Source organism: Jaculus jaculus, chromosome 3, assembly GCF_020740685.1.
Source record: "Jaculus jaculus isolate mJacJac1 chromosome 3, mJacJac1.mat.Y.cur, whole genome shotgun sequence".
In the NCBI taxonomy this organism is placed as follows: domain Eukaryota; kingdom Metazoa; phylum Chordata; class Mammalia; order Rodentia; family Dipodidae; genus Jaculus; species Jaculus jaculus.
This window is the reverse complement of record NC_059104.1, coordinates 172,165,196-172,187,154: the sequence shown is the minus strand read 5'-3', so window position 1 is coordinate 172,187,154 and position 21,959 is coordinate 172,165,196. Positions and strand designations below refer to the sequence as shown.

General features: G+C 40.9%; 1 protein-coding gene across 1 annotated transcript; it reads left to right on the top strand.

Annotated features, from left to right (window-relative positions):
* Positions 1-11,067: 11,067 nt before the first annotated feature.
* On the top strand, positions 11,068-12,009 carry LOC101614823 (olfactory receptor 51B6). The gene has a single exon (XM_004650734.2). The coding sequence runs from the start codon at positions 11,071-11,073 to the stop codon at positions 12,007-12,009; it is 939 nt and encodes a 312-aa protein (XP_004650791.2). The 5' UTR covers positions 11,068-11,070.
* Positions 12,010-21,959: the final 9,950 nt, after the last annotated feature.

The window sequence follows — 21,959 nt, the reverse complement described above, 5'->3', positions numbered from 1 at the left end:
CACAGTTGCCTCACCTCCTTCTGTCTTTTTCCACCTCCCTTACTCCTTCTGTCCTCTTCTTCCCTCTAACTAGTCTCTCAACTATTTTTTAAAATTGATTACGAGTTTCACTGTATGACCTTGTTGGGTGTTGGTCATATACCCATTAGCTTATACTCTTATATCCTCTTTCCCCTGCCTGCCTGTAATCCATTGAGGGCCCTCCTCAGTGGGGTTATTGGTGTTCTCTGTGGGGTCTCTGTGTTCCTGATTACTAACTCTTTAGTTTCCTTAAGAGTCACATCCCTGTAAGCAACTCTGTCATTACCATTTCCTTTATATCCTCAACTCCCTATTATAATTTGCCCATGTGCCTTACTTTATTGCTTCTTTGATAACACAATCATCAACACTATTTTTTCTTATATTTCTTTTTAAAATTTTTTATTTATTATTTCAGAGATAGAGAAAGAGGCAGATGAGAGAGAGAGAGAGAAAGAGAGAGAATGGGCATGTGGGCACACCAGGGCCTGTGGCCACTGCAAGCGAACTCCAGACTCATGTGCCACTTGTTATGAGGATCCTGGGGAAGCACATTCTGGAAGAGGGAGCAGCAAGTGACAGTGACTGGAATGGACAGCAGCTTGACTAGTAGAGACAAACGAACTTGGAAGAGCAGCTAATTGTTAAATTACCCGTGGCCATGCCACTTATGCAAACGGCTCCTATTTTCACTTAAAAGGCTTTTCATTTTCACTGTACGTTGAGCCACCTCACTCTTCTCAGGCCCCCAGTAACTGCCTCTTCATCACAGTGAGGGCTCTGGTGACAGTTTCCATGCGTGGAGGCCGTGCGTGATTCAGATTTGCCTAAGGCTTTTAAATATCCATTGTATTTCTCCTAACTATGAATCCTTCTGTCCTCATTTCAAGAGGAGTAAATGGCTCCCTTTTGATGAAAAGGTATAAAACCTCCCTGAGGCCTCACAGTGACTTACTGTTGGATAGGAACCAAGTGTAACAGAACAGCCTGCGCTGTTCCCCATCTAGCCAGACGCTTCCTGCTTTTGTACCTTTCAAAGCCCCTCTTCTACCCACTCCGGACATCACATCACACAATTCTTTCTTGATGTCCCCGTACAATGCCTGTTTGTACTTTTTGATATTTTTTGCTTTCTTAGCAAATAACAGCTTCAGTTTTTCCAGCTATTTTTAAGTGCTTGATCATTTAATATAGTGCAAATATTCCTTCTTACAGAATTCTGTTGACTTCCCTGTGTATATAAAGTCAGTTAAATTCTGTTTTTTTTTTTCTTTATGGTTTTTTGAGGTAGGGTTTCACTCTTCTAGCTCAGGCTGTCTTGGAATTCACTATGTAGTCGCAGGGTGATCTCAAACTCACAGTGATCCTCCTACCTCTGCCTCCTGAGTGCTGGGATTAAAGGCGTGCACCACCATGCCTGGCTCAATTAGTTAACTTCTTGTCAGCACTCACACAATACCTTGGTATAGCTCTCTTAAAATGTAAGCATACATATGTGTCTTTGGTAGCATATACTTTTTGTGTGTGTGTGTGTATTTTCGAGATATAGTCTCACTCTAGTTCAGGCTGACCTAAAATTCACTATGTGGTCTCAGGGTGGCCTCGAACTCACAGTGATCCTCCTACCTCTGCCTCCCAAGTGCTGGGATTAAGGCATGAGCCACCACTCCTGGCTAGCATATACTTTTTTATACTTATATAAAAAAATCTATTTAAAGTATAAATATATATATAAAATATGTACAAGGATAATGTGCACACTTATAGACTTATTTATCCATACTTTGTCTAATATATACTACTAGCATATTCATTTGAAGTCATTATGTACATTGTAGATACTATTTAAATATAATATAAAAGTATAAACACATTATATATATAAATATGTAAGTGTGCAAAATAATAATTATATATTTTTACATATATTTCTTCTTTAATACAGTTTACTCTTGATTATAAGCCAAAAAGCTGAAAATATATTTACATATATTCAATTATATTCTTCATGTACATGTATTTAAAACTTACAATTCTTTAATTTTTTTTTTTTTTTTTTTGAGGTAGGGTCTCACTCTGGCCCAGGCTGACCTGGAATTCACTATGTAGTCTCAGGGTGGCCTCGAACTTTCGGCAATCCTCCTACCTCTGCCTCCCAAGTGCTGGGATTAAAGGCGTGCGCCACCACGCCCGGCTCAACAATTCTTTAAATTTTTAAGCAACTAGTTTGGGATTCTCTAAGAACCTGGGACACAGGATGGAGCCTGCTGTGTGCTGCGCTACACTGTGCCTATGGTCGTGAGCTATCGGAGTAAGTGAAGGGACCATCTGCTCACCTCTTGTCCTGCCAGAAGCTCTGACTCAGGTCTGTGTTCACCAATGTCAGTGTAATACAGTGCACAGGGAGCTGAATCTGGTGAAAGCCAGAAGTCTGCAGAGAAAACGACAGGGATCGGGTTATTCCTCTTGGTTGGAAGTCACAGCAAGTGTCTGTTGGCAGTGAGAGACAATTGTCCTTCATGAGTGAACAGCAGGTATTTCTCCTCCCTTGAAACAGGCATCTACTCATCAGCACAGCCATGCCTCATGACTGCGGAACTGCCCCTTTCACAGCAGAGGGGGTGCAGGCAGGAGCCGAAGAGGAAATACCTGGAGATAGGGCTCCTTGGTTATTTAGAGTGCATAAAGCTCGCTGTCTTTGCCATTATTCTTTCATTCAGTTTAATATTTGCTGTCTTTAGAATGAATTATTGGGTGGAAATACTCTTTCAGGTGATTAAGCGTGCAAACAAAACATAAGGCTTGGACCAGAGTCTTTATTTAAAAACTGTTTTTAAAATTGTTTTGTTTTATGTTTATTTATTTATTTGAAAGTGACAGACAGAGAAAGAGGGAGAGAGAGAGAGAGAGAGAAAGAGGTGTGTGTGTGGGAGAGAACGGGTGCGCCAGGGCCTCCAACCACTGCAAACGAACTCCAGACACATGTGCCCCCTTGTGCATCTAGCTGACGTGGGTACTGGGGAATCGAGCCTCGAACCGGTGTCCTTAGCCTTCACAGGCAAGTGCTTAACCACTAAGCCATCTCTCCAGCCCTACTTTAAAACATTTTATTGAGAATTTTGATACATGGACATAGTGCACTTTGATCACATCCCTGTTCTAGTACCCTCTTAGAGTCTTCATCCCCGAACGCAGTGGAACACCGTCCACAATGGCTGTTCTTTGAGTAGGGCAGGAGAGGACTTGGGACAAGGAGGTCACGCCCTGGATAACAAGGGAGTCACATTAGGTTGTGAGAATTAATGCAAGCAGATTGAGGGGAGGGCATTCAGTGCCATATTCACATAAAGTGTACATCATACATATGCTGGGTGAATGAATTGCTATTTTTTGAGGAAAAAGGGGAAAGGCATATTGTAGCATAGAACTTGGCAAGGAGGAGCATGCACAGACCACAGGCTCCATCCTGATGCCAGTGGAAGGCTGATCATTAGACATGACCCAGGAAGAGCCTGGCCTGCTTCTGAAGCCTTTAGGAGGTGGCAGAGCTCATTCCCTTGATGTTCACAGCAGACACTGTGTTGATCTCTTCTAGCCAGAGCAGTCTTGCTTTCTGGTATTGTTCCTGCCTCTGCTTCTATACATGGACTCTGAGAAGGTCAGACATGTTAAAGATTCTGTGGTACTCTCAGATTCACAGATTTTATTTTGCAAGAACAAAATAAGCTCCACTGAGGAGAAATGTGGGGAACACATCCATGTGAGGTCACTCTAACATGTAGGGGAGAAGCCAGCATTAGAGCTGAGACTAACTCCTTCCAGGCTCACTGATTTTTTAAAAAAGCATTCATACATCCTCTACTTCCTGAACATCCTCCCTCCTCTTGTTATGACTCCCCATCATACCACATTGATATAATCCAGTGGTGGATACGCACCAGTAGCTGCTGATGTCAGAGTCATAAAGCCAGGGCATTCTGTATTATAGGAAAGAATGGCTGCCAGGTCAGGGAGAGGCATCAGACTGGGTTCTGCCAGGGAAGTATTTATCTTCTTTCTTCTTCTGTGCATGTAAAATGCCACACTCCAGTTGGGAGAACTTGAGGACACACAGAGTCCCCAGGGCTATGACCCCTGTGGGCAGGACCTTTCATTACCTCTACCCATGTCTCCTGGCACAGGCTCACCTGAAGCTGAAGAGGCCTGACTTTAGAGGATTGGGTTCACATCTGCAGTGGGAAAAGTTGCCCTGCCTCACTATTCGCTTGTGCTTTATGAAGAACCCAACGCTGACAGCTCTGTCTTCGTTACCTCCCTCTCTTTGTCCGCTAGAGCAGACCCGGGCGTTGCTGGAGAGGCTGGGTGTGGTTTGTGAAGGGATTGTCCAGGTGATGCTACTTTGCCTCTAAATTTCCCATCTGCATTTAGCCCATGGTTAAAACTGCCCTAACCCCCTTGCAGTCATGCACGCATTATTTTTACTTTTTCTTTGTCCTCTACCAGTTACTCTGTGAGCCCAGAGGTTAGCCAGATTAAATCATTTTCTATACAATCCTACCTAAACATACTTTCAGGCCATTTTCCCATGTTTTCCCAAGGGTTCTACTTAACTTTTCATGCATGGGATATTTCTTCCACATGACTCCCAATAGTCAGGCATTTCAAAATGTCTTACTTTACTTACTCTTCTGAAAGCAAATAGCAACATCTTTTAGAAAAAAAAAAAACCAAGTTCCATTTCTTTATCAGTCTATGTTATAGAACATGGTTTGGCATGATTGGATAATATGCTAGTTTCACCGAGACTGATATGAGTCAGGTGTTATAGCCACCAACAAGGGATGGTTGGTCAATATTGTGCACCTAGAGTTATGTAACATTGCCTTTATATTTATTTATAAAATCTACATAGCAGCTTTACCCTTTTATTCCTTGAATTATATAATCAAACACTAGAGTCCAACCAATAATATTCAACAGTATTGCCAAATCAAATAAATGAAAAAAAAAACATTTACTTCTCTGTTCTCCTAAATGATATTTAAATTTATTTCATTTTTATCATAAAATAGCCTATTTTGCATGCTAACTAAAATTAAATCAATTTTTTATGCATTTTCATTAAAATACATTACTAGGTGCCTGCTGTAAGAAACTCTGAACAGGGTGTTGTAGATGAAATTAATCTTTAAATTTACATCTAGCGAAGGGGATAGGTTATTGAACAGAATTTGTGAAACAGTGTGACTCTCTCACACTAGGAAGACAGAGATGTTTTCTGAAGGTTGAGGAGAGGGAGGAGGGCAGAAGGGGAATATGTCATGGCTCCATTCATATTTAGTGACTACGAAGGAAGGTGGATGGTAGTCGCTTGGTTGGGTCCTAGAATACCAGTATACTGGAACAAGTCATTTAAATCTCAAACCTGAACATATTAGGTTCCATTACTATAGTATATTAATCCCTTTATAAGCCTTCTAGTGAGTTTTACCTCTTGAAAATATTGTTTGGAGATAGGGAGACAGAGAAGACAGGAGGGAGGGGGAAGAGAGAGAGAGAGAGACAGAGAGACAGAGAGACAGAGAGAGAGAGACAAAGAGAGGGAGAGAGAGAGAGTCTGTGTGACTAAAAGTGAGTGAGAGAAAATAGAGATCACCTGTGGGGGATATCCACACGTCCAGTATAAATTAGACTGCCCTCTATCCAGAGTTGTTAACTAATTCATTGAGCCAGGCTTGGCGCAGTGGGAGGTTCCTTCAGAACTGAAATATTAGGTAAATGCGCTTGTTGTAGTTTTTCAAAATCGCCAGCAGGGGGATGATTTAGCCAAGGATAAGGTTAAATTCAGGCAAGCACCACAGTTCTCTCCACCTCCCAGATGTGTTTTCATTCAGCCCTACCATCCCCTAGCATCAAGAGCCAGCTCTGAGAATTCATGCTTCTTTTCTACTTTGTATCAGCTTCATCGACACACACACACACACACACACACACACACACACACACACACACGCATGCACGCATGCACGCACGCACGCACACAGAGAACATCATAGTTTACATAGGTACAGACTTATCAACAGACAGAGAAAACAGGCCTGATGGCAAAATGTGAAGAAGGCTACTTCCTTAGGGTACATGAAGGGTTGGTCCTCTCTGTTAATAATATGATAAAATAGTATTCATTCATCTGGTTTGAAGGGTCTTGGCTTATGCTCTAGAAAGGATCTATTTTCCTATGAATGTTTATATTTTAAAGCAATAATACCTCTGTCTGCCACTAAGTAAAGTGTGCATTATGTCACCTTAGTGCTCAGGAATCAGGAACACCTCTGGGAAACATCTGGCCTCTGGACCAATTACATTACGATTCCTGAATTTGGTGCCTAATTCTTACCTTGATGAAAAAATTACTTAATCCCACCCTGTCTTCACATGGAGCCCATGAAAGTAGAGAATGTAGACGGGGGGCAAGGAGACGTCAAGAACTACAAGTGGAGACTCTTCATTCCTGTAACTGAATCTTCAGTCATACGTCAACATTAGGAGAAAGAAGGTGGAATACAGGGAACTCTGATGCTAATAAAATTGATTCTCTGCTCCGTTTTAATTTTCACTTACTCCCCATGTTAGGGAGAAGGATTTCTATTTCTTGTGGACAATTACAAAACACACTTCCCCTAAAACTTGGCTGCAGTCCAGACCCCCAGCCAGTCTGTTTTTGCTTTCATATTTTGAACAAGATGAATCACTCTCCCAGCGACAGGGCTCAAGTCAGAGCTAGAACACAGAGAGGTATTAGAGACGGCCGACTGAGGTCCCAAGTCCCCAAGGTCAGGGTACTCACGAGGGAGCAAAAGATGGGAGGGGACGTACAGTAGAAAGGGAGGCAAGATTGTGAAGGAAGGAAAATGAGTGGCCTAAATTACAAATGATCCCTCAGGAGATGCTTCTGAAATAAATGTTCCTGCCAGTCAAGATTTTGTGTTAGACTCTAAAAAAGGCATCATGGACAAATCTTCCATGAGGCCAAAGATCTGAAATTCATGAGAATGCCACTAAAGAATGGACATAAGTACAATTTCAGGTCAGTGGGGATGTGCGATATATTTTTCTTCTGAGGTCATACAGTAGGTACCAGGACAGAGCAAGATGAAGATTAGGTAGCTGGTTTTTCAGTAAGAGGAAAGAAATACCCCTATCTGTGAATAGATGGACAGGCGTCATGGGTCAGTCCTAAAGATGCTCCAAGTTTCTAAAGCCTGGCTTTGTAGGGGCTGGCTCTCCCAGTGTGCAAACCATGATGAAGGGTGGATTCTGGAGCACAAGAGAGCAAAGAAGTGCGTGAGAACAAAGTGGAAGGTGGGGCAGGCAAACTGTCTCTGCTTTCTGTCCTTCTATCTCAGCTCTTAACTTTTCCTGATCTCCATTTTAACTCTCTGATTTCCTTCATGGAAGGAATCACCTCTCTAGAATTCCAAGTAAACTCCTAGGGGTAGATATGTACATATTTTTTGCCAAATTCTTGAGGACGAGCCAAAGCTCTACCATCAACAGATGGTCCTTGGTGGAGAGAAGCACTGTCTGAAGCCAGACATCCGATATGCACAGGTAATTCTGTGCTTGGAGCTAGAGGCAGAAGCATCAGGGGTTCCGAATCAGCCGCAGCCAAACAATGAGTTTTAGGCCAGTCTGGGAAAAAAAAAAAAAAGACCTTGGCTTAAAAAGAAAGGTTTTTACCAGCCCTTGGGCTAAATGAGAACCATTAGAGTGAAGCTTGGATGGAGTGGGCCGTGACATCTGTAGATCAGGTACAGTGATTGCATAGCTGTGTGCCTCCAGTATGTAGAAAAAAATCCCACAGTGGTAAATAGGCATCAGTGTCTCCAGAACTGAAAACAGGGCACAGATTTTCTTTACACATCCTATGTAAGGACGCCCAGGAGCTTTGCGGGTACTAAGAATTGGCAGCTCTGCAATCAGAGCAAATGAACTTCCAGATAGAATATACCAGTCAGTCCACATAGTTCAGTGGCTTGAGGAACTGCTTAAAGCCAGGGAGGTGACTGATGAGGAAGCAATGTTGCATATGTAGGGAAAAATATACGTCCATGACTCTGAAAAAGGACATAAATTATGTGCTGATCGCTATGCTAATGATCCAGTATTTAGAACGGATCTAGGGAAAGCCATTGAGGTAAGTAAACACAAGTGTGGAGCACAGGTTTGAACTGTTCAAAGGGGAAGGATAATGGACAAAAGCTAAGAGATTAAACAATTGAGGGATGGAGTGATTGTAATAAAGTAGAAAATATCAGGACAAAATAAAGGAGGAGAACAGTTTGAAGGAAGGAGAGTCTGTGAGTGACATCCCCTGGCACCTGCAGGGGGCACTCTGTTTATTTAGCAGCTGAGACTTTGGGAAATGGCTTGTCATTAACAAGTTGAGTCCACTCTAAGCCAGAGGTCATGGAAAAGGACGAGGGGCTGCAGGGGTGAGGACAAGCCCACAATTTACACGCCTTACACGCCGGAGCTCACAGATAAGCCTGTGTTACCACAGAGGCAGCTCTGAGGACAGCTGGTCAAAGGACTCTGCCTTTTCAGACGAAAACAGAAGAAACGCAGCCGCATAGCACAGCAGTGTTCAACAGCTCACCCCGCCTAAAGAAATCCCAGTCCATAGTGGATGAAAAGAACTTTTGACATCTGATTAGTAAGCCACCTTTGATGCTAACTAATATGAATATGTTGAGCTGCTGATACGGGCATTGTAAACATTCTGCATCTATGCAATGCTCGAACGCACTGAACGTGGTAAAAGTACGAAGTTATTAATTTCCCACCTTCAGTTCTTAGTACCATCTTCCCTTTATCACCTGCCTCTAGTGCTTTTTTCTTTTTCTTTTCCATTCATCATTGAGTGTTTATGTAGTATATTTGAAGTTTTTCCTAAAGGCTTTACTTCAATCCATTGATATTTATGTATGTGTTTATTTACTTAGTAGCCTACAATGTAACAATGTAACAAGCTGTTTTTTTTTTTTTTAATATATAGCATAGCTGTATATCCTTCATTTTGTTTGCTCCTACCTCTTCAGGTCTTTCCTACACTTCTCTGTCATCTCTTTGGGCCACTCTTTCCTCAATTGTAGGTAGTATTAATGTAACATGGTTATGAATGTTCTGTGTTAACAATGCTCCCCCAACTTTACTATGGTGTTCTTGAACTGCAAATGAACTCCAGATGCGTGCGCCACCTTGTGCATCTGGCCTGTGTAGGTCCTGGGGAATCGAGCCTCGAACCGGGGGTCCTTAGGCTTCACAGGCAAGCGCTTAACAGCTAAGCCATCTCTGCAGCCCTGCTCCTGATTCTTTAGTTCTGAATAAGTTGGATATTTTTGGCCTTCCTCTGACAGGAAGGAAGGAGTTACTTCTCCTCTGCTCTCACCTGGGAAAGAGTCGTTTGTCCCACCCTCTTCCACTAAAAATGTTTCAGCCTCAATTTTATCTGTGGCTATGTCAGAATCTCCCACTCACCACTCTTGGCAGCAAATCACTTCCTGCTCAAATGATCTCTAGTTTAATACATTCATGTGAAGTAAAGCCTCCCTTTATTGTCTTAGATTTTTACCGCAGGCTCCCTAAGAAACTTGTATCATTTAACAAATCTCAGATGAACAAAACAGATGTGTGTCCTCTATACTCTTTGTAATAACAGAATCTCAGAGGTGAAGAAAGTTTCCCCTCTACCAATTCTAATCTGCCTTTATGCCCTCTTCCAGAAGCAAAGTAAACTAGAAATCATCAGTACCCTTTGTAAATGATAGCACAAAATCTCTAGTGACTTCCAATTTCACTGTTAGAAACAGCAAGGGTGGGACTTCCATCAAATTCTTCTGAAGACTAAAGTCCAGTCATATTGCAGACAGTCTGTTCATTTGTTCATGGCCAAAAATAGGTCAGGCAAACGTGTACTGAGATAGTCTATTCATAGCATGTAAGATGAATAGCCCCTACCAACCATGAAAGAGGTGGCTGTCTTGTACCTAGTTGAGCACACCAGTACTATACACCCAGAAAATGGCTTCCTGTATCTAATAGTACCTTAGACTTTTCAGTCACAGAGCCTTCTAAATTTTGGTAAATTATGTCAGACTCCGTAGCTTTTAAAATATGCTGCCAGGTTGCATATCAAAGTAATTATTTGTCTATTTTTCCTACAAAGGTGATAAACAATAGTTGTTTTACCAAATACTGCTTTAAAGTAATGTCATAAAGTCTCCTTATTGCTCATAATATGTGCGGGGGTGTAAAAAACATGATCAAAAGTTATGATATCACACTGCTAAAGAACTTGGAAGTTTATAGGGTGTGGGGAATCATCATATGTGTTAGTCTTTCATCTTTGTCACCTAGGCCAACTCTCTATACTTTTATCAACTGAAAGTCCCTTACAAACATATTGCATATAAGCCAGTCTAATCTGAACTGTCTGCTTTACTAACTTATTAATTTATATCTCAATTATTTTCTTTATGCTATTTTGTGATAAGACATTAATACCTATTTGAACAATGCTTAGAAACATTTTCTTTTCTCTTCTAGGTCTCATTTACTCTATGAAATGCTTAAGTCCATCATCAATACCAGCAACTGGACAAGGAGTATCTTGAAACTGTTCTGTAAGTTCAAATACCATTACAACACTAAGGAATTACAGTGGTTTCTTCCCCATTTTGTCTGGATTAAAAGATTCATATTGATTTCGGCAAGATCTATTTTTCACACATTGATTACTCTCCAAAATATAATCCAACAATGTTATATATAGTATATTTGGGATAAAATAATAGTTTTTCTTTATATGTCTTAATCTCTAAGTCTAGGAATCTCTAAGGAATGAAGAAATCACTGCTCTTGCTCTTTCCAGAAATCAAGACCAGTGAACATCTTCATAGGAGGTAACTTTGTGAAGCAGTAACTTCTAAAGAACTGGTTTCTATCACCTATCCTGGTGGGGATAATCTCCTCTTTGCGTTGGCAGTGATGTGGCTCAACACCTCTACCTCCCCATTCCTGCTTACAGGCTTCCCAGGCCTGGAGAAGGCACATTACTGGATCTCCTTTCCATTGTTGATGGCCTACATCTCCATACTGCTTGGCAATGGCACCCTCCTTTTGCTCATTAAGGAAGACCACAACCTCCATGAGCCTATGTACTATTTCCTAGCCATGCTGGCAGCCACGGATCTCGGAGTGACACTGACCACAATGCCCACGGTGCTGGGGGTTCTCTGGTTAAGTCACAGGGAGATAGGCCACGCGGCCTGCTTCTCCCAGGCATACTTTATCCACACTCTTTCTATTGTGGAGTCAGGTGTCTTGCTTGCCATGGCCTATGACCGTTTCATTGCCATCCGCAACCCATTAAGGTATACCTCCATCCTTACTGACAGCAGGGTAGTGAAGATCGGGGTGGGCGTGTTGACCAGGGCTGGTCTGTCAATTATGCCCATCATCATTCGCCTGCCCTGGTTTCCTTATTGTCGATCCCATGCACTCTCCCACGCATTCTGTCTGCACCAGGATATAATCAAGCTAGCCTGCGCTGACACCACTTTCAATCGTCTCTATCCTATTCTGTTTGTGTTTGCAGTGGTTCTGATGGATTTTCTGACCATCTTTTTCTCCTACATTTTGATTCTCAAGACTGTCATGGGCATTGCTTCTAGTGATGAACGAGCCAAGGCCCTCAACACATGTGTCTCCCATGTCTGTTGCATCCTGGTCTTCTATGTCACCGTAGTTGGTCTGACATTTATTCACAGGTTTGGAAAGCACATTCCTCATGTGGTCCACATCACGATGAGCTACGTGTATTTCCTTTTCCCTCCTTTTATGAACCCTGTCATCTATAGCATCAAAACCAAGCAGATCCAGAATGGTTTGCTTCGCTTATTCTCTCTGCCTTGCTCTAGAGCTTGACTTTGACTCCTTGCTCTGTGGGAAGGAACTCCTGGAACCTGGACAAGTTAACAATATGGCTGGAAGGAACAGTGGAGGAAAACAATTCCCTGAAAACCAAATAGTACTGCTGCTAGTTTATTATTATTTATTGCTGAGTGTATTTGTTATGATATATACACAACTCAACCCATCTCTCTGATATAAACTATTTCCTCGGGAAGCGCACACTATTTGGTGAGTCTAGGACAAATGACATGAACTTGAACGTACGGTTTTCATATTGGGTTATGGATACTTGGGTCAAAGCTTGTTATTGCCCATGTGGTTCACACGCACTGGGTCCCATATTCCTAAGAATGAAGCACTTTGTGTCATGAATAATGTATTTAATTTACTTGAACACATGGAGCTAGTTTCTATATCTAGAAAATTGCCCAAATGAAGAGATGAGCCTGATTTGCTCAGTTCATGGTGTTTATTCCAAGGAAAACGGGTCCTAGGAAATTATGCTCAGTTTGAATTTTGATAGATATCTCACAAGTAAGACTTAACTTCATAGTTTTAAAAGAGAAATAAACTTGTACTTTACATAACCATGATTTCGTGAGTTTTGTCTCTGGCACTAATGAATAGAGGGAAATATTTTTGAATATTAAAGTGGTCCCATTTTGAAGTACAACGTAATTCATACTAGATATGAATGTATTTAAAGTTAGGAATAGCTGGTCTTTTGTGTGGAACAAGGATGATAGAAGATTGAGGCAATGGTTGTAACTGAAATTTTTTTTCTGACCCCCAAATCTTCCAAAGTTAATGATAATCCCTGTCTAAGAATGAAGGGAAAGGGGACACCCTAAAAAGCCAATATCATGGCTTATTTGAATGATAAGTTTAAAATTGAATCAAAAATATTCTTATGACAAGACCATAGGATTTAAATTCTAGGATTACTCATCTCACTTACTGGCTTGTCATTTCCCTTTGTATAGATGTGCCCTGTCTCCAGGTTCTATCATACTGACCTACAAAGAAATTTATGCCATCCATTAACAGGTTTTCATTAAAAAGTAATATTTTTTTCCAAAACTTCTGAAATTCATAACTTGCAGAGAGTAAAAATAAAATAAGATCTTTAAAGCAGTTTCCAGGCTTGCAAATGATTTTATTTGGTCAGCCCAATGGATTGTTTTTGGTTTTAGGTTTTGTTACTCAATTTTGCTTTATGTTTGATTTTCTGAAAAAAATTTGTGTTTTTATTGTCATATATGCTAGAGTGTTTTCTCCAGGAATGTTAAGATAATGTAAGTCATACTGTATTAAAGAACTTTCCAGGTAGAATATTTAAATGAAAATATAATTTTTGGGCTAGAGAGATGGCTTAGTGGTTAATGCAGTTACCTGAAAAGCCAGGGGACCCAGGTTTGATTCCCCATGACCCATGTAAGATGCACAAGGTGGCACATGCAACTGAAGTTCTTTTGCAGCAGCTGAAGGCCCTGGTGTGCCCATCCCCCCTCTTTCTCTCTCAAATAAATACATAAAATAACATAAAAGGATTTTTTAAAGTTATATATATGCATATATATATAATTTTGATTAAATTAAATTAATGGATGGAATTTAAAGCAAATCTTTCTGTGTGTCTGTTGGTTCTATAGTTTATTTTTCTCATTTCTTTTATGTTGGTTTTATGTTTCTAGGTATTAACATCCAGAAATACAATATCATTTAATAAGTTTAAAATATAAAATCATAACTCCTCATTGTAGTTTTTACTGAGATCAACCTCTTGGGAATGAGCTAGGAGATCTAGTCTACATCAAAGAAAAGCTTCCTTTACTTCTGAACCTATAGTGATTCTGCAGTCTGACACATTCAAATATTAAGAACATTAGGCCAATAACATTTTGTAAAATACACACACACACACACACACACACACGCATATATATGATAGACACACCCCATTTCCCCTTCATATTGGTCCTTCCTTATTTTGCAAAGATAGAATATAGTAATGAAATAAAGTGTCCAAAAGAAAGAAAAAACAGAGTTTCTTATTCTTTTTGGAGCAGAGCTCTGGGTCCCCGATGACCCGTAGGGTATTTCAAATGTAGGTCCTGGAAATATAGGATATGGAATCTTCAAATGAATCGCTGTGACATTTGCTGCAATTCCTATATCCACATATGTTTCAATGAAAGTAAAGATCCACAGGGCTCTGGGATTTCTCTAAAAAAGCTGGGGCACAAAAAGCTATTCTCCCTACCTTCCCTTTCTACTCCAATGTGATGTTTAAAATTAATTACCTTCCAGGACCTGGGGAGACTGCTTAGCCATTCAGAGTGTTTGTGGTGCAGCCATAATAGTCTGAGGAAGCTTGAGGCCTGCTGAGTTCAATTTCCTGACGCCCACATAAACCCTGCACGGCAATGCAGGTCTGTAGCCTCAGGTCTGTAATGGGCAGAGAATGGAAACTTTCTGGGGATTGTTGACGGAAAAATGGTGAAAACAGCAGCTCTGGGTTTCGTGAGACTCATTTCATGGAAACAGGCAGATAAACATAAAGAAGAGAATGACTGACATTCACCTCTCCTCTAGCCTTTGCAGGCATGTGCACCCGTGTGCCCAGATATGTGCATGCACCATACACAAACATCACATCACATACATCATGCACATTTTACACATAGATGAAAAAAATCATCTTCCTGTGTCCAGGCCAATCCTCAAACCAAAATATAGGAAAAGACCTTAAGAACTATGTTCCAAACCTCAAGTTCAAGGGAATAAGATTATCAAGAGGGAAGAATTGAACCTTTGGAAGAGGCTTCCGAAACAAGTGTTCCTTTCTGCATGTATTCTTGATGTCCTGAAGAAATGGTGCATGACCCAAGACACCCCATAGCCAAATCGATGACAAGTATGAACCGAACACTGGTAATCAAATGAGAAGTGGCTCCAGTGGATCTTGTCCTGGAGACTTAGCACGTGCAGCATGGCATGCCTGGTACAGTGAGGCACAGGACATGGATTTTTGGAACTTAGATATGGCTTATACCCAGAAAGAGTCTATTTTCCTACGGAGTTTATAGTTTGCAGTACTAGGATCTTATGGTATCACAGAGTAAAGTGTGTATGATTTGACCTAAACACAATGACAAGACATCAAGATGTACTTCTGGAAATGAAAATTTCTCTCTTTTTATTAGGAAACAGCATTATATTGACTGTAAAGTTACCTACCCCTAGTAATAAAAATTGGAGAATATAACATTGACACCATAATTTATTACTTGGTTATCGATATATCATACATTTATGAAAAATGTCCTTCTCTCCCAAATAGTTCACTGTGCAATGAGGAACAACAGTATAAATATAAATAAATTTGATTATGATGGAGGTAACAGAAATTGTCTTTCAGTGCTCATTGAATGCTGCCTGCCCTTCTAAGTACTTTTATTCCTGTCTCACGACACCTCTGTGTGATGGTGATTACCAAAGGTAATGAAGTTAACTAACATTCAAGTGGCACGGAAAGAGCCAGACCACCATGTAAACAGAGCATGTAAATTTCGACATGTATGTATCACATATATTGTGTTGATTACTGTGAAGGAATAAGAAAAATGATAGAAGTTAAAGAAGCCTGAAATTGACAACAAAACCATGAATTCAAAAGATTTTGAAGATATGTGTACTCAGCCTCAGTGGAGTGGAATGCACCCTGCCTCATCCGGGGAGCAGAGCTAGTTTGGATCTGAATCCTGACAATGTGCAAGTTGAACAGACTCAGCTGAACCTGCCCACGCTGCGTCTCTTCTCCTGCATCTGTCTCTCATTGAAATTATCACTGTGGTTCTCAAAGAATTTTGGTTCTTCTAACATTTTTTTTTTTTTTTTTTTGGTAGGGTCTCACTCTAGCCCAGGCTGACCTGGAATTCACTCTGTAGTCTCAGGGTGGCCTCGAACTCTCGGCAATCCTCCTACCTCTGCCTCCCGAGTGCTGGGATTAAAGGCCTGTGCCACCATACCTGGCCCTCTTCTAGCATTTTTAAAGAAAGATTTATTTTATTATTTTATTTTTTTGAGAACAACAGACAGAGAAAGAGGGAGATAGGGAGAGGGAGAGAATGGGTGTGCCTGGGCCTTCAGTCATTGCAAACAGACTCCAGATGCATGTGCCACCTTATGCATCTGGCTTATGAGGGTACTGGGGAATTGAGCCTTGAACTGGGGTCCTTAGGCTTCACAGGCAAGTGCTTAACTGCTAAGCCATCTCTCCAGCCCTGGTTCTTCTAGCATTTTAAAGTCAATGTCTGTTTTGTAATTCCACTTACATCATTTTCTTTTTTTCTTTTTCTTTTTCTTTTGGTTTTTCAAGGTAGTGTCTCACTCTAGCCCAGGCTGACCTGGAATTCACTATGGAGTCTCAGGGTGGCATTGAACTCACAGCAATCCTCCTACCTCTGCCTCCTGAGTGCTGGGATTAAAGGCATGTGCCACCATGCCCAGCAACTCATGTCATTTTAAAGGCTTTCTTTCTAAACCCTTACCATCACTTCTTTAACATGCTCTGCAACATCTGCTCACTATAAGCAGCCCCCTTTCTTTCTCTCCCACTTATCTCTAATACAGTGTATGTTATGTGAGATACATGGTGAGAGAGAGAGAACACCTTTCCAACTAACCAATTAATAAATGAAGGAAAGGCTCAAATAGTTACCTCGCAGCAATAGTTTCCACATAGTAAATGAACATATGAAAAGCTATTTGATTGTACTTGGTATCAGGAACCTGAATTTTTTGCATTTATTTATTTATAGTAAGACTATGCTTCGTATGGACACATCATGTGTTAGTACCATCATTTCCCTCCTCCCTGCCCCCAGTCCACAGAGGGTCCATGTCAGTGGGGTTGCTGGTATTCTCCATGGGGTTGTGGGTTATGTGTTGTGAGAACATAAGTCAGTCATTGGTGTGGGGAATGCCTCTGGGTTTGCCTTCCTGACCTGTGGATCTTACCATCTTTCTGTCCCCTTTTTCTGCAAAACTCTCTGAGCCCAGGTGGGTATGTTTTAAGCCTACTTCAGTGTTAAGCTCTCGGGAACTCGGGCATAAGTTGAGTATCTTCAGCATCTGTTTCCTTCAGCCTGGTGCAGATCATCAGGCTCACTGTGGAAGCAGTAGCTTTGTTTATCTCTCCAAATTCTCTGTGGTTTCACCTAGGCCTTGGCTGAAGTGCGAGGGGTGGTTTATCTCCTAGAGTCTCACTATCTTCTGAAAAAGAGGAACAATTCTCCAAAGGAGAATGAAGTCAGCATAATCGAATGTGATAAGCATTGCTAGTTTAGAGAGGTTTTGATGGATGTAGTCCCTCTTTTGGTCAAAAACTAGTGGGAGCTTGTGGTTGGAGACCATAATCTTGGTCTCCATGGGATTCTGACTTGGTTCTCAGTTCTAGTCATGGGTCCCTTTCCTTTGAGCTGACTTCTGAGGCAATCAGAAAGCTGCAGTTTACCCACCAAGGCTGTGTACCACCATTGCGCAGGTACATATGCCCTGTCAGGCTGGTTGCTTTTGAGTAGCTGTGACCCCTGCTTATTTACAACCCTGTTGGACACTTTCTCCCAGGAACACATGTAGGACTTTCCAGCACTAAAGAGGCTAAGCATCTGGGGACCGGTTCCCTTCCGTGTTCCATCCGAGTCCCTCGGTGTTCTGTGTCAGCAGCATGTGGTGTCTTCAGCAATAGATAAAAAAGGTAATCAAAATTTAAAAAGTTACCTTTTACCCCAGGCAGGTAATCAAGTGCTTTGACAGAAGCCTGTCTTGTTTTGGGGACCTTGTATGTCTCTCAAGTCAACATTTCAATGTGGGTAGCAACTGATTACTGGTACTGGAGGTTACAGACCATAGCCAAATGTTTTAAGGTTTGGCTTCATCCACCCTCTCCAGACCCCTTTAAAAATTTTTTTTGTTTATTTTTATTTATTTATTTGAGAGGGACAGACAGACAGAGAAAGAAGCAGGGAGAGAGAGAGGGCGGGGGAGAGGGAGAGAGAATGGGAGTGCCAGGGCCTCCGGCCATTGCAAATGAGCTCCAGATGCATGCACCACCTTGTGCATCTGGCTTATGTGGGTTCTGGGGAATCAAGCCTTGAACAAGGGTTTTTAGGCTTCACAGGCAAGTGCTTAACCACTAAGCCATTTCTCCAGCCCCCCCCAGACCCCCCCTTTTAAAACCAGATGATTCCCCCATAGTCCTGTTGAAGGTTAAGCCTTCTAGTCTTCTATCAAGGAGAAAGATTTCTATGGTACCAGTTCTTTTGTGGGTTTTGTTTTGTATTTATTTCCCCCTAAACTCCAACTCCCTCCTTCCCTGACCCTTCCACCCCTGCTATCTGGCCTTCAAGTTGGGTTAGGTATGTCAGCAACTCAAGCTGAGGAACATGCATTTTAAAAATCGCATTGCAGAGTGAGAAGACATCCATTGGTATGGTGAATGGAAAATAAGACATGATAATGTTAAATGTTGGTGAAAACATTGAGCTATTGCACTCCTGTTCACTACTGAAGGAGCAAGGGTACTGGACTTTAGAAAGATACTTAGCAACATATTCTGATGCTGAATCCATTAATGCCATACAACTCATTTTTGTACATAATAAATGCTTGTTGTATTCACCAAAGGCATGCACTATATGTTTAGATCAGCACTATTAGTAATGACCCCCAGATACAAACTTCTCAAATGCCTACCCTCAGAAGAAAAGATAATAGTGTTATGCATCTATAATGGGTATTATTCTCATTGATAATGAATTCCCTATGCAACTGCAGTTATAAGATCTATAAACTTGAACAACAGAGAACAAGATAACAAACTTCTGTATGAGTCCACTTATTTGAACTAGAAAAATAGGCAAATGAATCTGTGCTGCATGCACACGGGCAGATAGTTGCTCTGGCCGGGACAGTGGTGAGTAGATGACACGAAAGAGGTGACCATAGAGGGTGAGCTCTACTCTACTAGAGGAGCTGGGTGCATGGAGGGAGAGCTATAGCCTACCGTAGGAACCAGGTGCTGGTCACAAGAAGGTGCTGTTCCTGGAAACTCATTAACTGGACAACTATGACATATTCACTTTTCTGCAAGTATGTTCAAAGGGTGCAGATATCCATCCCCATTCTAGCACAGCAGGTAGCATATCAGTCTCATAAAAAGACACAAATGCAAGAATTGCCAAAAAATGCTCAAGTTCAAGGTAAGAGTATTACATGGGCACATGAGTCATAGATCCTAATATTAATGCCTGCAAATGAATTCCATGGAAAATGTTAAATTAGTAAAGATAGTGCAAAATGTGTCAGTGTGTAAAGAATAGACCATAGGCATGACCTTCACTTCCTTGCAACATTATCAAAACACAGAGCAAAAATCTTCCGAGAAATTAAAGTTATCATCAATAAAACTGTAGTTCTCAGTCAATACATAGTATCATTTTCCACTATATTGTAAAAACACTCTACCAGAGGACATACCCTTTCCTTAAGCCATCCCAGATAGTAATGTTGATGTTGTGTCATGCAGAAGAACACATTACATTAAAAGGCTAAAACTTCAGCCTTTATGATTCCTTATGTTTTACTTTTACTAATTTCTAATAAAAGGAAGTTGTTTACCAAGTGTCACACAGTATGGAACAAAGAATTTTAACTTTGACAGAACAGCTGTGGCTGTATCCCTGCCTCTACCTAAAATGTTGGTGATTTTAATATTTTTTTATTTTTTCATCTATTTATTTGAGAGAGAGAGAGAGAGTGGGGGCAGATAGAGAATGAGCATGTCAGGGCCTCCAGCCAGTGCAAACAAATTCCAGATGCATGCACCACTTTGTACATCTGACTTACGTGGGTCCTGGGGCGTTGAACCTAAGTCCTTTGTCTTCACAGGCAAACACCTTAACTGCTAAGCCATCTCTCCAGCCCAGTGTTGGTGATTTTAAACAAACTTCAGTTATTGGGCCCTGGTTATCTCACCTGTAATTGAGAAGGGACAACATGCAACTTGTGAAGGTTTTTTTCTGATAATTTCACTGTGTCCTGTACCAGTGTTTATCTATACACGTATTTGTTCACTTTTACTAATATTATCATTAACTATGCAGACAATTGACTATTTACCAGTGCTCATAGTCACATAGTTGAGGAGAAACAATAATCAAGAAGTAGTATATTAATTGTACAACTATGTATGCCATAAGATGAAATGTATGCTAATGATACTATAAAGAATTTTATGTCATTTTTGGAAGTGTTCACAGTCCTTCCAGTTTTCTCACTTAATTATCCTAAAACAGTATTTTCTACAAAATCAGAAACCCTAGTGATTTAATTCTCTGTTTCCTCTCTCTTTTCTTTCTTTCATTCCTTCTTCTTCTTCTTCTTTTGAACTAGGATCTCATTTTAGCTCAGGCTAAGCTGGAATTCACTATGTAGTGTCAGGGTGGCCTTGAACTCATGACAATCCTCCTACCTCTGCCTCCTGAGTGCTGGGATTAAAGGCATATGCCACCATGCCTGGCTGTTTCCTCTCTTTGTATCTTAATTTTCATACATGCCTAACATGTTTGGAGGAACACACTACATATGAACAGCAATGACAGTACTGTGTAAATTTATGGTACATGTTTTTTTTGTCTAGCACCCACTGAAACAAACAAGTTCATCACTCTGAACTTGGCATAAAATGGGCAGATATGTGAACATACTCATAGTGGTATTAAAAATATATAAGATGTCCTAAATTCTTAGGTCTATTAATGAATTCAATGGGATGCTTATGTAGCATTCCACTGCTTATCAAAGAAACAGGCAAGACTAAATGCTAAGGGAATCCAAAACCATTGAACCAACAAAGGCGCAAGGGCTCCTAAGCACAGCTCGCATCCTTCTGGCCTTTGCTAAAGAAGATGGGAAGGAAATGCATGGGATTACTAAATCCTGACACTGAGGATCTTGGGGGATCACCTACGCCAGCTGACACAGGAGATTTTAGTTTTCCTCACCCACCCTAGAGAAATGTCTGAAGTCTGAGGATAACTGGCTGAGTAGCCTGGAGGAGAAAGGCAAGGAGATACAAGGGTCCCCTGAGGGTCCGGAAAGATAAGACTCTGGGGAGGTGATTTCTACATACATAACCTTCCCACCTGGCCTCTTGAACAGTCTCGGGGAGAAAAGAACAATGTCTGGATTGGTCAGGAAAGTGTTCTCATCCTGCAACAAGCCTATGCAACTGGTGAGCCAGGGACAGAAACAAGGGAAGACTTCTATTTGCAGTGAAATGTAGTTAAAAAAATAAAAAAATTCCAGAAGTCTTCATAGAAAGATATAGTCCACTTGGGGTAGTCAGATAATTTTTATTTTAGCAAGTGTGTCAAGACAGGTTTGCAGTCTAATATGGGACTTGTGGATGAAGAATGTAAATGCTTTTAGACTAAATGTTTGAGTCTCTGATCTTGTCTCTTTATCTCCATAGAGAGCTCATGGCTTTGGTCTGAATTCTCAAAAACATAGGGATTCGTTTGCAGCAATCAACTCAGTGTTCTTTCCTAAAATCACCATGTCTTATTTATGACTGTGAAATGTAAAATAAAATTCAGATCTAAATACAGCAAAACAACTGCGGCCAAATTAAATAGCAGTCAAGCTGTATATAATTTTGTTATTTTTTTTTAACCATTCAAGCTTTTTTTTTTCTAGCATACACACAACATTAGGGCATGATGTTTTAAAATGATGTATTTTTAATGCATGTGAAATAGTTTTTTTCTAAGAGTGAGTATTGTGATCGAGGCCACTGTGAAATAATTCTATGCTGAGGGAATGCATGATCAACAACATAGTAAGTGGGTTTTGAGTTTCATCGTTTCCCAAAGTCTCTCCTCCACTGTGGGCACACT